The sequence below is a fragment of the Galeopterus variegatus genome, unplaced genomic scaffold (assembly GCF_000696425.1).
Source record: "Galeopterus variegatus unplaced genomic scaffold, G_variegatus-3.0.2 Scaffold407, whole genome shotgun sequence".
Taxonomy (NCBI): Eukaryota; Metazoa; Chordata; class Mammalia; order Dermoptera; family Cynocephalidae; genus Galeopterus; species Galeopterus variegatus.
In genome coordinates this window covers 597,901-613,643 of record NW_007726518.1, presented here as the reverse complement: position 1 = coordinate 613,643, position 15,743 = coordinate 597,901, and the positions used below count along the sequence as shown (strand labels likewise).

Sequence of the window (15,743 nt, the reverse complement as noted above, 5' to 3'; positions counted from 1 at the left end):
ACACCGAGGGTTGCGATCCCGTTACCGGTCAGTAAAAAAGACAAAAAGGAAAAAAAAAGTGAAATAGTACAGCCATATTCCAAAAGATTAGCCACATAGAAATGACATCCATTTTTAAAGCAAGCTCTATACAGCAGATAGGAAATGTTAATCAAAAGATGTTCTGCAAATAAAATGCAATTACACTAAATTCCATTTCATTTCATAGCATGATATCTGCTCAGAGAAAATTTCTCCAATTACCTTGATCAGGCAGTACTCTCCTATAGACAATATTCATACCATTGCCTTTCTTACAGCCTGAAAGAAACTATATGCTTTCCACTTTTTAGCCAACTCTCCCATTTGTATGAGTCTTAAAGTATGTCATGATTCTCATGAGAAAGATTGACTGGATAAGAAAAAAATCACATGATCCTTACCCATGCAATATTTCCATCTGACAGACATTCATCCAGCTAAGCTTTACTTAATACCCATCAGACACACAGGCTGAACTAAAGATGAGGAGTCGAGCTTAGAGAAATAGCATGTGGGCTGCCCACATGGCCTGAGCGATTCCTACATCTCAAGCTTTCCATTAGCATCTGTGTAATGAACAAACGAATAAAGCATTCAGGACTTAATAGGATAACTAAGTATATCTGTGACACAACACATTGGGTATTAAAAGAAGGCAGGAGAGATAAAGATGGTGGAATTTGAGAGACCCCCAACCCCACCATTGAGCAGTAAAGAAAGACCCCATTGAATAGGTCGTCCTTTAACTGGGTCCCCAGGTGTGCTATAATTAGACAAGCAGAAATAGATCTAAATATAATTGATGTCTTCTCAAATATTCCACAGCCAAAACAGAAATACCTGTGACAGTTGTAAGTTCATTTTATACAATTAAAAGTAGAATGGGGACGAAAGTGTTTGTATCATAGCAAACAATACATGTTTTTACAGTTGTACCGTTGTCTTTGCACAGATCAGATATGCCAAACCAAGAGTGCAGCCCAGCCTGCACAGTTAAGAAAGCTGCAGAATCTTATTTCCCAGCCAGTGTCTTCCATGGGAGTCTGTCAGGGCAGGGGGCGGTGCAGGAAGCCATCCCTCACAATAGAGCAAAAAACATGTGCCTTGAAAACCATCACCAAGAATAAATAAACTGATTCATCATGGACATTTCCTTCCATGTAATCTGAACCTTTTCATAGAGCTCAAAGTCTCTAAAACGTAACTTGTCACTTTTTAATTTCAACAGGCTTGGATTTTAGACTGCTGATCTCTTATCTAACCCAGACCAAACCTCCGAACATTGCAGGAGTCAACCATCTTCATTCATCTTGTCAACCTTCTACACCCCAATTTTTACAGCTCAAAAAGGGATAAAAACACAGAATGTTGACATTAAGTAACGGACCTACCAAAGAAAAACCTGGCCCCCTCCAAATCTAGAGATCACTCACACATGAACTCACCTCACTGTCAGAGACTTCTCTGTCATTAATAATAAATCTGTAGCTGGCATCTGGTGATAAGTGCTCAGCCTGCAGCCAGAAGCGAACCTGGCCCTTATCAAAAATCTCATAAGCTAATTCTGATTTCAGAGGAATTGCTACAGGAAGAAAAGAAATCTCAAGTCAATAATGCATGAATCCTTGAGAGGAAGAATAGCTACATATTGCAGGAAAATATCAATCCCAGTTATTAATTTTTTTGAGGATGTGAAACCCTTGAGTATTGCATTGCATTATGGAAACCAAAAAATGAAAAATTAACTAAAACTCTAGCTAGACTGTTGTTGCCACATGAATTCTGTGTTAGCTTTCTGGATGTGTTCAATGGCTGAAGGTTCATGTATTCTTTCTGTATTCGATGTAATTCAATAACTGAAGATTTCATTGGATAGACATCTCTCTTGTATTAGCAATAGCTATACTAACCCAGAATTCAAAACACTCTCTGTGCATTGCAAGTTTCTACAAGCTACAATATTAGCTAATATTTGTTTTAAATCAGTAGGTTACAAGCCTGTAAGCCAGGAGCATAAAAGGAAACCATCTTTTCCCCAGAGCTGTTCCTTGGAGAGCTCCATGCCTTAAAGAATATGGCCATAATGGGTCTGCAATTGTACATTCAGGAACGGAGGCTCACTTACTGGGATTCTTTATTTCATTGCTTAGTGCCTTCAAACGCTCAAGCTCTAAAATTAAGAAAAAACATTTTAATTAATTTTAACCTGTATATTAAGAAGTTTATAAACAACAGCAAGGCTAAACAAGAGCAGAGATTTTGTATTACCAAGATTTAATTGGACGGCATACAAGAAATCTAAACTAAAAGCAAAAAGTATACAGAGGATAGCTTTAACCTTCAGTAAATTAGTGGTCTGCAACTAAGATCCTCATCATTAAAGAACCCACCTACTAAAAGGACAGCTGAGAAGAAATTAGGGCAGAGTCTTGGGGAGTGTGGGGACTGGAGCTGGCAGGGGCAGGTATATTCCTGGAATACAGGAAGAGTTTTCAGGGAGAGATTAAAGGGAGCCTTTTCAAGGTCATCTAATTCCATAAGAACTCTTCCCCACAATTGACCTGGATGGCTGAGAATGTGCTTGTGGTCTATGATCTTCCTCCCCCTTTCAAAATTTTCTTCTTCAATTTTATTAAATAAAAATGCACATGCATCTCATCCATTCAGAATTTCACCATGAGTTTTTAAAAACAAAAAAAACAAACAAAAAAAACAGAATGCATGGCTCCTGACAAGGTCCTAAGAGCAAGGTAAGACAAAGGAGAGCTCCACACCGTTTCTTCATTTCCTCCCCTTCCTTCTTTCCTTCTTAAAATTAGAATTCAGAAATGAGACGGTGGTCAGGGAGGCACATACGAGCACATTCATTTAAACTGAAAAATGAGGGCCGGCCCGGTGGCGCACTGGAGAGTGCGCTGCTTGGGAGTGCAGTGGNACTGGCTGAGCGCAGTGCGGGCGCAACACCGAGGGTTGCGATCCCGTTGCCGGTCCCAGGTGCGGGCGCGACACCGAGGGTTGCGATCCCGTTACCAGTCAGTAAAAAAGACAAAAGGAAAAAAAAATAAAAAAATAAACTGAAAAATGAAATCAGACGTTTCCTGACTAAAAGTAAACTGCATTTGGACAATTCGTTTCACAGCAAGGACTGGCTTTCCCAATTAGATCTTCTGGTAGGAATTTCCATAAATCGAATGAGCTAAACCTGCAACTCCAAGGTTTTGCCTAAATACATATTTAAAGTCTATTACAACATAAAATATGGTAGAAATGTTAACCCTCACAACTATTTAAAATTAAGACGAAAATGTCATATGTAAACTTAAAAATGGTGCAGAGAAATGCCCAGCTTTCCAATGTTCTTTAAGGGTGCCTTGTGAGGACAAAACTGGTTGAAGACCCCTGGGGCAGTGTCAGCAAAGGCAGATTAAGAAGCCTGTGAGCGGACTCCGGTCCTTTTCCACCCGTGTCTGTGAGCTTCTCACTGAAGACCCCAGGAAGGAGAAACACTGCAGACCCCGCTGCTGTTCTTACCACGTGAGCTTACCCAAATTTAACCAACCAGCCAGCTCATGAAGCCAACAGAGTCTCTAGCTGCCCTGCCATAGATACTTGCCTGTCCTTCCCCACCCCCCACCCCCTGGGATGGGGGGATTTTAGTAGAGAACTCTCAGACCCTCAGAAACCAGGAGATCTGAGGATTCTGTCCAGTGGTGCAGACTTCACTCCATATCACCAACTCTTCATTTTAGAACAGTGAGGCTGACTCTGACCTAGAGGTTGGATGGATCAGGGTGGACGAGAATGCGGGTAATCCCAGGCAGTTGAAGAACCAACCTGCCTTGCCTGATGCCCATTTGTCCATAAACTCAGATGTGTAAACCTCCCTAAGAAAACCATTGGTTTTCCCTGGGTCATACAAAACAGACTTTTCTTGCTTCTTTCTGCTGTCTTCTATTTGCAAAAGAGCAAGAGATTTTGGCTATGGCAGTTAAAAATTTATTTCACACACATAAAAATATTTTTTTTCTTTTATCATCCTGATTTATCCATGTTGGCAGGGAAGGGAAGAGTCTTCCACCTGTATATTTTTCGTTAATTTTATAGACTCATTTGCTAATAAATTCATACAACTTCCTGCTTGCCAAACTGTTAAAATGTGTCTAAAACTCAACTTTAAAAGTACACATTGAAGGCTGTACAAGCAACATGTCCTGGACCACTGATTATTGGGTGAGTAGAATACAAACTCTAGAGTTCGTTTAAAATTTCTAAAGTAGGACCAGCCCCCTGGCTCACTCGGGAGAGTGCAGCACTGGGAGCGCCGAGGCCCTGGGTTCAGGTTCGGATCCTCTATAGGGATGGCCGGTGCACTCACTGGCTGAGCGTGGTGCGGACAACACTGTGCTGAGGGTTGCGATCCCCTTACCGTTCAGGAAAAAAAAAATTTTTCTAAAGTAACATTTGGTTTATTTAAGTATTCCCCATCCCCAGCCTCCCAAGAACACACCTGCTTTTTCTAAGCAAATAAGTCTGTTCTGTAGTAGTTTCAAAACCAAAAAAAAAAAAGCAAGCCTATGCCATAAACATATTACCTTCTTCATCCAAAACAAAACTTGAGGACACTCCATCCGTATCACTCACAGACACAGAATAGGTCCCTAAATCCACTTTATCTGGATTCTTAAAGTACAACTTCGAACTGAAAAGGAAGAAGAGCAGATAAGCATTAACTATTTCTGTCTGCAGGAGTTTCCAGAAGTTTACAATCTCCTACTTCAAGGTATGACTTACTGATCCCCTACAGTTTCGATATTAAACCTCTCCTTGTCTGCAATCTCCTCGTAGGATTTACACCAAGTGAAGTGAGAGGCATCTGTCATTTCCTGGCAGTCAAAACTCAGGTAGATATTGCCATCTTCATCAACGCCAGCACTGATTTCCTTGGTGCCTGCACAGCAAGAATGCGTGATGAGCATCCTAGGAACACAGTGTTCTTTGAATTCTTTTTTTGGAGAGAAGGTGGCATGGGCAGAGAGCTTATTTTACACCATAGATATTGCCATCTTCATCAACGCCAGCACTGATTTCCTTGGTGCCTGCACAGCAAGAATGTGTGATGAGCATCCTAGGAACACAGTGTTCTTTGAATTCTTTTTTTGGAGAGAAGGTGGCATGGGCAGAGAGCTTATTTTACACCAAATCATCAGTTTTACTTTATGTCCACTCAGGACTGATCCAGAGAACCATGAAAGAGAAAAACACTTCAGGGAGCAGACAGATGCGATATTGTTTTGTTTGTTTTGTGGTTGTTTTTTTAAGCCATCTCATTTCTGTCCATCTCCTTTTCTGCATCTAGTTCCACTACAGAAACCCTTCTGGGGCTGCCTATCCAGGCCCGAAAGATCCATTTTCTCTCTGAGATCTAACCCCTCACCCTCCCAGGATGGAATCCACTTGATTTCACCTACAGGGCTCCTCCTCCTCCACGTTATCTGTCTTGTTTTTATTGGGGGGTGGTGCGGGGTGTTTGTTGTTTGTTTGCTACATTTGACTAAAGGGGAACCTGACCCAATACGTGCCAGTCAAAATTCATCTCTTAGAAATTAGGAGTTGGACAAGATACAGCTCAGTCTCTGCCGGTGAGTGGAGATGAAGCCATGAATTATAGACGCTCTTGGGTCACCAACAAGACAGAGAAGAAAGCCAGGCAGCAGAATAGCATAAAGTAAATGTCCAGAGAAGAGAAATGAGAGCCCCAGGAAGAGACAACACAGTCTCACAGTCTGTGGCTCCATCACTTTCTGCGACTCGGGCAGCACCTTCCTCATGTATCCTGCAAGCCTGTCTCTGCCTCCAGAAGTACTTCCCCTCTTAAGGTCGCCTCGAGGGGGGTTTATTCATTGCAACCAAGAAAATTACCAACAGCTTTATAATTTCCTGATCAAAACTCAGCAGTAGTATAAAAAAACTACCTTCCTTTCTGCACCTTGTTTACTCCAAGAACAGTCCCTGCCACCCATAACAATGGCCTGATGTGCTCGACTCCTTACCCAGGGTCGTCAGAACGCCTGCCCAGCTTGAAGTCATACTGTATTCCATTTGCCAATCTAGACCTTCTTAAAAATACAACAGGGTATCCATTCATCCATGCATGCATCCGTCTACTCATCCATTCATACATACAGACATAATACAAGCACATCCTTCCTAAATTATTGCTGCTCAATAATTTTTGCTATCTTGAATGGCTGAGAGGCGAAGTCTTACCGGGTCTAGCCTCTACAAGAACTGGCTCCGATGTGTCCGATGGCTTCCCCACTCCACTTCCATTTACTGCCCGGACTCTGAAGACATAGGTTTTACCTTGCTGCAGGTCACAGACCTTGAAACAACCGAGGAAACACAATGTGTGTAAATAAAATGAAGACAACTTTTTTATCATTCACACTTTATTAAGAGCACACCTTTTTAAAAATAACTTATTTTTCCAGTTGGAAAAATTATACATAGTAAATGAGAAAAGCAGAGGGAGAAAGATTCACAGTCCCACACAATTTCACTTTGCAGGAATAAACAGATTTGCTACAATTTTGATATATCGTTTTCCTCTTTTTTCCTGCATATTTTAAAGTAGAAATAAAATCATATCGACTAGTTTATAATATGGGTTTCATGTTTAACATAATTCAGTGGCACTTCATATTATTTTAAATGTGATTTTTAACTGGAAAAAAAATCATCATTTGGACAATATCAAAATTAAATCACTCTCTTATATGTACATAGATTATGCATAGTATAATCCATATTGATAGTGATAAATATATATTAACTAAGTTCCTAGTTGATTTATTTAGCTGGATTCTTAGAAGCTGACTTTTTCATTCAAAAGAAATTGTTTTATATCGTCAAGTTGTTTTCCAAAGGTTGTTGCCTATTTAAGCTTCTGTCAGTGTGGTGTGTGTCTGATTCAGATGTGGTCTTTCTTTAAGTAAGGGTGCACAATGCATTCCTGTCTAAACCACACCACAGGGTCCACAACCAAAAGAAGAAAACCTTTAGATTAAGGCAGCTGGGCAAATTAGCCAGGGCATATGGATCTACTGGGTCTAAGGACAGTTGTCTCATCTGACCCAGTAATTGCTGAATTGCAAGTGCTAAAAATAGAAATATTTGGAAAAAAGAGGATAGAGCAATGTAGGCACTAAAATTTTGTCAAATGTATTAAAAGTGTGTGTGTGTGTGTGTGTGTGTGTGTGTGTGTGTGTGTGACATTTATCAAATGGACTTCAGTAGGCACTAAAATTTTGTCAAATGTATTAAAAGTGTGTGTGTGTGTGTGTGTGTGTGTGTGACATTTATCAAATGGACTTCAATTACCGATCACATGAATTGAGAAATTATTTACGGGGCTTGAAGGGGAGGGACGTAATATAATGTCAATCATCTCTGTGGAAAGCACATAAGCACAGCCTAAGGACTGCAGGTCTGAGAGGAGAGGTGTTAACAACTGCTGGACTGCAGTGCAGGAAGAAGAGGCATGTCCACGCAGTTCCCGGGAGCCAACATGGCAACCTTGCGCCAACACAGGAAGGTGCCACTCCCATACGCACTTTGCTGTCATCTGCTGGAATCTCACTGTGCTCGTCCGCAAATCCTTGGAGGAGAATGACACCCTCTTTGTAGGACCCCTACAACAGTCATGTCCAATTTATTTGAACAGGTTCACCTTGGGACTCTGGGCTAGTTTGCCATAAGGATCAAAAAAGGTTTCATGGAAAAGGAGACAAATAAATGAATGAATCACCTTTAAATAACGATTTGCAGTTGTTGCCTCATTTATGGTGATCCATTCTCCAGAATCCTCTTCTCTGAAATCCACAAAGTATCCAGAAACAGGACTGCTACCAGAATATACTGGGGCTTTCCACAGCATGACCAGTGATGTATCCCTGACCTCACAGAATGTCAAGTCATAGGCAGGACCTGAAAAGCCAAATTTAACCTGTGCACATACATGCTCACACCAATGTAGCAAACCTGCCACCCTAACCTAAGCCCTGGGGACCATCGGCTTCTTGGGTAGATGCCTCCTACCACAACTTCATTATGTACTCCTCATTAAAAGTATTTATTGCCCATTCTGGAAGAATGCCCATGAGGAGGGGTGTTCACATGATGCCAGGAGCTGGGGAGGACAGCCCAGCTTAATGTTCCTGCAGCCTCTCTGTTCTGCATCTGGGTGATTGTGGATATACTTAAAATAATTCACAAGTCCATGTTGCTCTCTTGGGACCAGCAGATACACAACATAGTGGGGAAATGTGTGCAGAAAAGGAAAAGTACTGAAGTTATCCACCCACTGGGCTGGAAACCTGTCAGTCACAGGCATTCATTCCGGCAGTCTGGCCACCTGGCCAGCTAGCACACGTGGTTGCTACCACATCACTTGAGCTCTGCTTTCTGTGAACATCCAAAGAAACTCTAAAGGTGTTTGGTGCTGATTTCCCAGGTCCAGATGAGCACTGAGTGGTAAAGAGAAAAGGTGCAATGAATGGCCAGCTCCGTCTTAATTAAATTACACCATGTCCCTTGAGGGCTGCTAAGCCATGTCGTACCAAACCTTCAGAAAGGCTCTGGAAAATTAACAGCTTTTTTCTTCTACTGGATTTTCTAAGGGGCAAAAATTAATTTTTAATTTCATTAAAACAAGTAGGGAAGAAAGGAAGGAAAAAGGAAAGGAAAGGAAAAACATCAATATAATCTGGCTACAAAACTGAAAAACAGTCTAAACTTTGAACTTGTCAGTTTCAACTTTTAGATTTTTCTTTTTCAAAACACAAGCATATTATTTATTGTATATGGGTTCCTGTTGGACTGGATACAAAGCAATCGACAGTACTTCAGAATTTATAATAACAGTTTTTAAAATGTAGACTCCTAAATAAACACAGATTTGCAACAATTATGCATTTTAGAACGGAAGGCCCCAAGATCCCCACATGGTCCAAGAGGACAACGGTGGCTAACACACAAATGAGAACCCTAATGTCATGCTCTGTCTCACTTGGAAAATGGGCTCGGGTTTTCTCTTCTGCCTGGGACCCTCTTCTGCCCTGTGGCTTCCCTCCCTTCTCCTTTGGGAGAAGGTGTCCTAGACCTAGTCCTTGCCATAGATCATGTGCTGGCAGCAACTTGGTAAGCTTTGGGAAAGCTGTCCCCTCCTTCTGCAGCCTGGGGTGGGTGTCCCTTCTGTGTGCTCCCCTCTCACACACACTTCAGTCTTATTACCGTACTCATCACCTGCTTCCTGTCTGTGCACTGCCCAGACTACAGACACCAGGTCAGTCTAATTCACATCCGTACCCCAGATGTCAAAGGAGCAGATGGTGGCCGTGACAGGCTAGTGACGACTGAGCTGCAGCCATCAGGCTGCCGCGCTGGCTCTTCTCTGGTTAGTGGTGTTTGCAGGATGGAAGTGTCTTACCGGGTTCTGGCGCTGTCCAGGCCTCGCACTTGAAGTGCTCACTGGGGTCCGAAGGCTGCCCAATCCCCACCACGTTGGCAGCAGCAATTCTGAACTCATATAATGCGCCTTCTGTCAAGCCCTCCACCTATTTAGATTTTGTTTAAGTGAATATGTGAAATAAAACATGCGTTACAGTCCATTGGTGGGGGAAGGGATATTTATGATTGATTTGTAAAATAAAATAGGAGCGGAAGGGACCTGGTCAGTAAATTAGATGAAATAATTTAAGGAAGCCTGCTTACGCACCCGGCAAGTTGCAGTGCGATGTTAAACCTTACATACTTTGCCTCGCTCATCCTATACATGCTCCTACGGGGTGACATGATGATGCCCTTTTGGCAGGAAAGGAAACTGAGGCTAAGAGAGACACATCCAACAAGAACAAAAAGAGCGGAGATGAAAGGAGCGGGGCTCTCTGAGCAGACCCCGGGATGTGATGGGAAGGAGCCCTGACCCAGGCCTGCGGTGGGGACGCAGGGCAGCTCTGTCACCCCCTCCGACCACACTCCCCTACCCAGGCTGTCCAGGTTCCTTAGATCACTACAGTCCACAGAGGACAGCCCCTCGGGGCCCTTGGGGGAACTCTGCCTGGACTGTGGGACACCAGGAGGACCAAACCAGGAGGCTTGACTCAGCAGGCTCGGGGCGGGGGGGATAAAAGCGTGTCTAGGTTAACATTGTCTCTGAAAAAAATACAGTGTCCAAAGCAAGACATTTAAGGTTAAACTGCTTTACTCGCTGGAAGATAGAGTTCATCCTTCTCATGCAAGTGACTACCATTCAGAAAATAAGTGGGTGTTTTTCTCAGAAATATGGGACCTAATAAAAAACAGTCATGCTACATGAGATAAGCCAGGCACAGAAAGACAAATACTTCATGATCTCACTTGCATACATAAAATCTGAAAAACTCAAACTCATAGAAACAGAGAGTGGAAAGGTGGTTACTAGGGGCTGTGGGGACCGGGCAGGGTTGATGTTACTCAAAGGGTACAAAGTTTCAGCAAGACAGGAGAAATAAGTTTTGGTGATCTATTGCACAGCATGGCGACAATAGTCAATAATAAATGTATATCACAAAATTTTAAAAAACAGTAGATTTTACATGTTCTCACCACAAAAAAAAAATAGTATGTGAGGTGATGGATACGTTAATTAGCTAGATTTAATCATTTTACAATGTGAATATATGTCAGAATATCACATTGTACCCCATTAATATACAGAATTATTATTCATCAATTAAAAATAAAATTTTAAAAAACAAAATAACAGGCATGGTAAAATGTCAGAGGTTGCATGTGGGCAAAATATCAAATATGCCACACCAAACTTGAATTTTGTCAATACATATAATATATAATAACATATTATATATTGTATAAATATATATTAAAAAGATAATACATATTTTGTAAATCAGAATTTTCTATAAAACAGATATTAGACCTTCTAAGACCTTCCTTCCAAAAAGCCTCTCTTTTTTACAGCATTAAGTGACACCTAGGAGGTGCCTCATCCATTGAGGTAACGAGGTGAGCTACCATGTCAGGCAAGCATCATCTGTCACATTGCTCAAATGACAAATGAAAGGCTCAGACAGGTGAAATGCAAAGCCACGTGGCTGCCAGGGGTTTGCATCTGGATTTGATTCCAGGTCTTTCTTGTTCCCAATTGACGTTCTTTCTATTCTCTATTCTCTCTCGGGCATAATGTACACACAGCAAATGATTCACTCAGAGACTTGAAATACAAGAATTTCTTAGGAAAATGGAGGTTAATAAGCAGAGAGGCAATGTTATTCTTTTAATAAACACTTGTTCAGCACTGACTCTGTCCTCAGGCACTAGGATCCGTGCCAAGGATGGAAACACAACTCAGACTGCATCCCTGCCTTCAAGGGGCTCAGAGCTTACAAGATTCACTCAGAGACTTGAAATACAAGAATTTCTTAGGAAAATGGAGGTTAATAAGCAGAGAGACAATGTTATTCTTTTAATAAACACTTGTTCAGCACTGACTCTGTCCTCAGGCACTAGGATCCATGCCAAGGATGGAAACACAACTCAGACTGCATCCCTGCCTTCAAGGGGCTCAGAGCTTACAACAAGAGCCATTGCAATGGGTCCTGGTTACACCAGAGTCATTAATTGTCAAACCCACTCAATAATTTGTCTCTCCTATTCTTCATTGCTTCTCAAAAAAAAAAAAAAAAGGAAGAAAGAAAAAGAAAAAAAAATCATTCCTAAGATCTTTCCAGTCCCTGAGCTCCATGATCTCGTGATGCTATTAATTTTTTTTTTCAAAATTCATTTTTGTTTCTGTATCAAATTATCTAATGCCATGGAACTCTGAAACACTGAATGAAGGACTACCCAAAATATAAAAATCATCCAGGCAAAATTAAAAGAACAAATGAAAACAAACCGTTAGGATCCTCTCTTGGACAGGTAAAGAATTGACCTCATGCCAGTTTTTATGATGAGCTTCACGCTTGTCTATATAATAACCCAGGATGGCTGAGCCTCCGCTGAATTTAGGCACCTTCCAGCCAAGGGTCATGGAATGGCCGTCACAGTTCAGAAGCGTAACCCCGTAAGGATGGGATGGGACAGCTACAAGCAAACACAAGCAGAAAAGTTACCCAGGACCTTAGCTCAACAGCTGCATCCTACCACGTGGTCAACTCTAGCATTTCAGAGGGATGAGGAGGCAACTGGGAGACGGTCCTGAATCCTTATGCCCTCAGCTCTTTCAACCATCTTTGTTTTTATATCTTCCTTTAGAGCAGGTAGTTTTAAAAAATACTTTTAAAAGGTTATATTTTAAAACAATATATATGCAAAATATATATAAGTATATATTATAGAGATAATACATATTTTATAAATCAGAATTTTCTATAAGACAGAGATTAGACCTTCTCCAGAAACAACAAACGACTCCCTTCCTGCCTCTGAAGGAAAACTTTGAGAAGGAGCTTTCTCATTTACAACCATGAAGAGAAATGACTGTGTATCCATGGCCAGAGATTACAAATATTAGTATTTATTTTAGTGTTTTAATTTCCTACACAGTTATAGAAACTTCAGAGTAATTCGAACGAACATGAATTCATGTTTCCATGTTTAATCACCATATGTGGAAACGGACCATCTTTTCCTCAAAGGATGTCTCTGCTTTTCCCCTAAGTCTAAGTGACCCAGGTGTGGTCGTTCTCCATTACCTGAGCTACAGGTGAGCTAGAAGTAAGCAATTCTTATTGTAGCATAAAAATGTAAATGATTGCCTTCCATTTAGTAGGAATGTTGTACAAAGGCAAATAGGCATGCTTGAAAGTCCCTCCTGGAAAAAACTGACAATTTAGAATAATGACCTGAAAACAAAAGAGTAACTGAATTTTTGTTATTGTGCCTACCTAGTACTATCAGATTTGACATTCCTTGGAAATTCCAGTAACAATATCATTAGAAGAGAAATCTTAATTTCTGACAATGTTTGTCAATTTAGTTGGAGAAGAAATATAATTAAACAGCAAAACATGTCTCTCAGAGGTGAAAGGTCATTTAAACAGCAAAACATGTCTCTCAGAGGTAAAGGTGATTCAAAATGTAGAATATGCAACGTTGTTATTCAAAATGTTGCTCAGCATGTTTAAGCAGTATGGTGTTTAATATGAAATAACAACAGCAACAATTATAAAGCACAGCTTTATAGGTCAACTTCTCTGGGAACAGTCATGAGATTTAGGATTTGAATTGTCCCATTTGATCAAAGTCTCTGCTTTTCCCCTAAGTCTAAGTGACCCAGGTGTGGTCGTTCTCCATTACCTGAGCTAGAGGTGAGCTAGAAGTAAGCAATTCTTGTTGTAGCATAAAAATGTAAATGATTGCCTTCCGTTTAGTAGGAATGATGTACAAAGGCAAATAGGAATGCTTGAAAGTCCCTCCTGGAAAAAACTGACAATTTAGAATAATGACCTCAAAACAAAAGAGTAACTGAATTTTTGTTATTGTGCCTACCTAGGTACTATCAGATTTGACATTCCTTGGAAATTCCAGTAACAATATCATTAGAAGAGAAATCTTAATTCCTGACAATGTTTGTCAATTTAGTTGGAGATGAAATATAATTAAACAGCAAAACATGTCTCTCAGAGGTAAAGGTGATTCAAAATGTAGAATATGCAACGTTGTTATTCAAAATGTTGCTCAGCATGTTTAAGCAGTATGGTGTTTAATATGAAATAACAACAGCAACAATTATAAAGCACAGCTTTATAGGTCAACTTTTCTGGGAACATTCATGAGATTTAGGATTTGAATTGTCCCATTTGATCAAAATAATAATTTTTAACATCACTATTTATGGACAAAGCCAGAGTTACATAAACATGTGACTTTCTCTGAAATGATTTATTGAAGTTGCTTGAACTGAATAGCTAAAAAGGCCATTGACGTTCTATATGAGCACGTTTCTTGAAAAGAGAAATTCATACCCTATAGCATATATNCATTGACGTTCTATATGAGCACGTTTCTTGAAAAGAGAAATTCATACCCTATAGCATATATTTCAATGTGAGTACAGGCATTGGGAAACAAACGTAACTTCTAATAATGTTTTCTGTTTTTAATTTGTATGGTATTAGCATTTTATCATTTCTCACTGTCACACTGGCATTTCCAAAACAAGTAGCCAATGGACAAGAGGTTTCAGCAGAATCACATGTTCTCTCTCCAACCGTGCACCTCCCCTTTCTTCCTCCGGAAATATTCCAAATGGCATCACAAATGTTCACTCAGGCAAAAACTACAACGTACTGGAGAGGTGAAAGTCGAAGCAGAATAGCCTATGAGTTACTTACTGAGGGCAGCCTGGACTTTAATGACGTCAGATTCTTGGGAATTCTCACTCATCCCCACAGCATTGACAGCTTTAACTCGGAAGACATATTGCTCTCCAGTCGTTAAGCCATGCACGACAAACCTGAGAAATTCATGAATCAGGGTCATGATTACAAAGCTCAATTTTTTTTTCTCCTAAAGCAGGAGTAGAAATCATTTTGAACACTCCATAAAAATTTTTCACTTGGACTAAACGGATGTTTACTTTTTGAGAGCTTTTTATATGCATAACATACCTGTACATACCTCATTTTCAATTTTAGTTAATTTAACATTCAGGGTCAAAAAGCAAGGTAACAGCACCCAATTACACCAGTTATACTCAGCATCAAAGTCACTTATTCTATGACTCCACCTTCATATTTGCGTTTTCTGGGTCTTGTCTGGATCAAGGGTCTATCATAAAATACTGTTGAATTCCTTATTAAAAAGAATCCCACATATGTAAAACTTAATGAGAACTCATTGTACTGTAGAGGCTAAAAACTTCAAAGTCAGATAGACGAGGCTCAAATACTGTCTTTGACATTCAATGGATTTTTACATTCTTAATCACGGTACTTAGCCCCTGTAAGACTTCATTTTCCCATCTTCAAGTGGGGATAACGATACTTCCCACACAGCATTGTTGTAAGCATTAAATGGAAATTCTATGTAACGAACTTAGCACAGTTTTCCTGCACGTGTTGAGTACTCAGTAAACCTAAGTAATTGTTGTCTTATGCAGTCAACAAACATGTACTAATAGTTCACAGGCACTGCTAGCCTTGGATTGTGAAGAACATCTGTTACTCTCCTCAATTACTTCCTTTCTTTTCTAACCACAGCTTTTTACAATGTATTTAATTTAAGATTTAAAAAGGAAAAATAGCTGAGACCTTACTGGTGACCTATCCACAAGAGTGATTCTGACAGCTGCCTATATTTTCCTGGGAAGCGTATCATAGAGAAAACCTAGTAAACTCAATCTCTGCACACTCAGCATGAAGCAGGAGTAAATCAATTCCAAAAGTAAAGATGCTGCCTTTCCACCGTGAAGGAAGCCAGCGTCTCCCCTCACAAGAGAAGATGGTCTCCCCAGTGTTATCTCAATTGGGCTGGAGAACAGGACTGCCAGTTATGCGAACAAAGCAGTTTTAAAAGTTCAAAAAATTGATATGGAAAAATAAAATGACTTTCACATCATAGTTGCTGTTTTTAACTCTCCAATTCAAAGAAAAAGTTCTTTTTTTTTTCCTTTTTGTCTTTTTTTTACTGACCGGCAACGGGATCGCAACCCTCGGTGT

General features: G+C 40.4%; 1 protein-coding gene across 1 annotated transcript in view; it reads right to left on the bottom strand.

Moving 5' to 3' along the window:
- Nucleotides 1-15,743, bottom strand: part of MYOM2 (myomesin 2) — a 107,073-nt gene that overhangs the window by 42,584 nt on the left and 48,746 nt on the right. The window contains exons 14-22 of the mRNA XM_008568408.1: nt 14,418-14,539; nt 11,978-12,165; nt 9,509-9,635; nt 7,829-8,007; nt 6,289-6,403; nt 4,813-4,969; nt 4,614-4,720; nt 2,147-2,191; nt 1,467-1,603 (exon numbers count right to left, since the gene is read on the bottom strand). Of these exons, the coding sequence (XP_008566630.1) occupies nt 1,467-1,603; nt 2,147-2,191; nt 4,614-4,720; nt 4,813-4,969; nt 6,289-6,403; nt 7,829-8,007; nt 9,509-9,635; nt 11,978-12,165; nt 14,418-14,539 (1,177 nt within the window). The remainder of the gene's footprint in view (nt 1-1,466; nt 1,604-2,146; nt 2,192-4,613; nt 4,721-4,812; nt 4,970-6,288; nt 6,404-7,828; nt 8,008-9,508; nt 9,636-11,977; nt 12,166-14,417; nt 14,540-15,743) is intronic.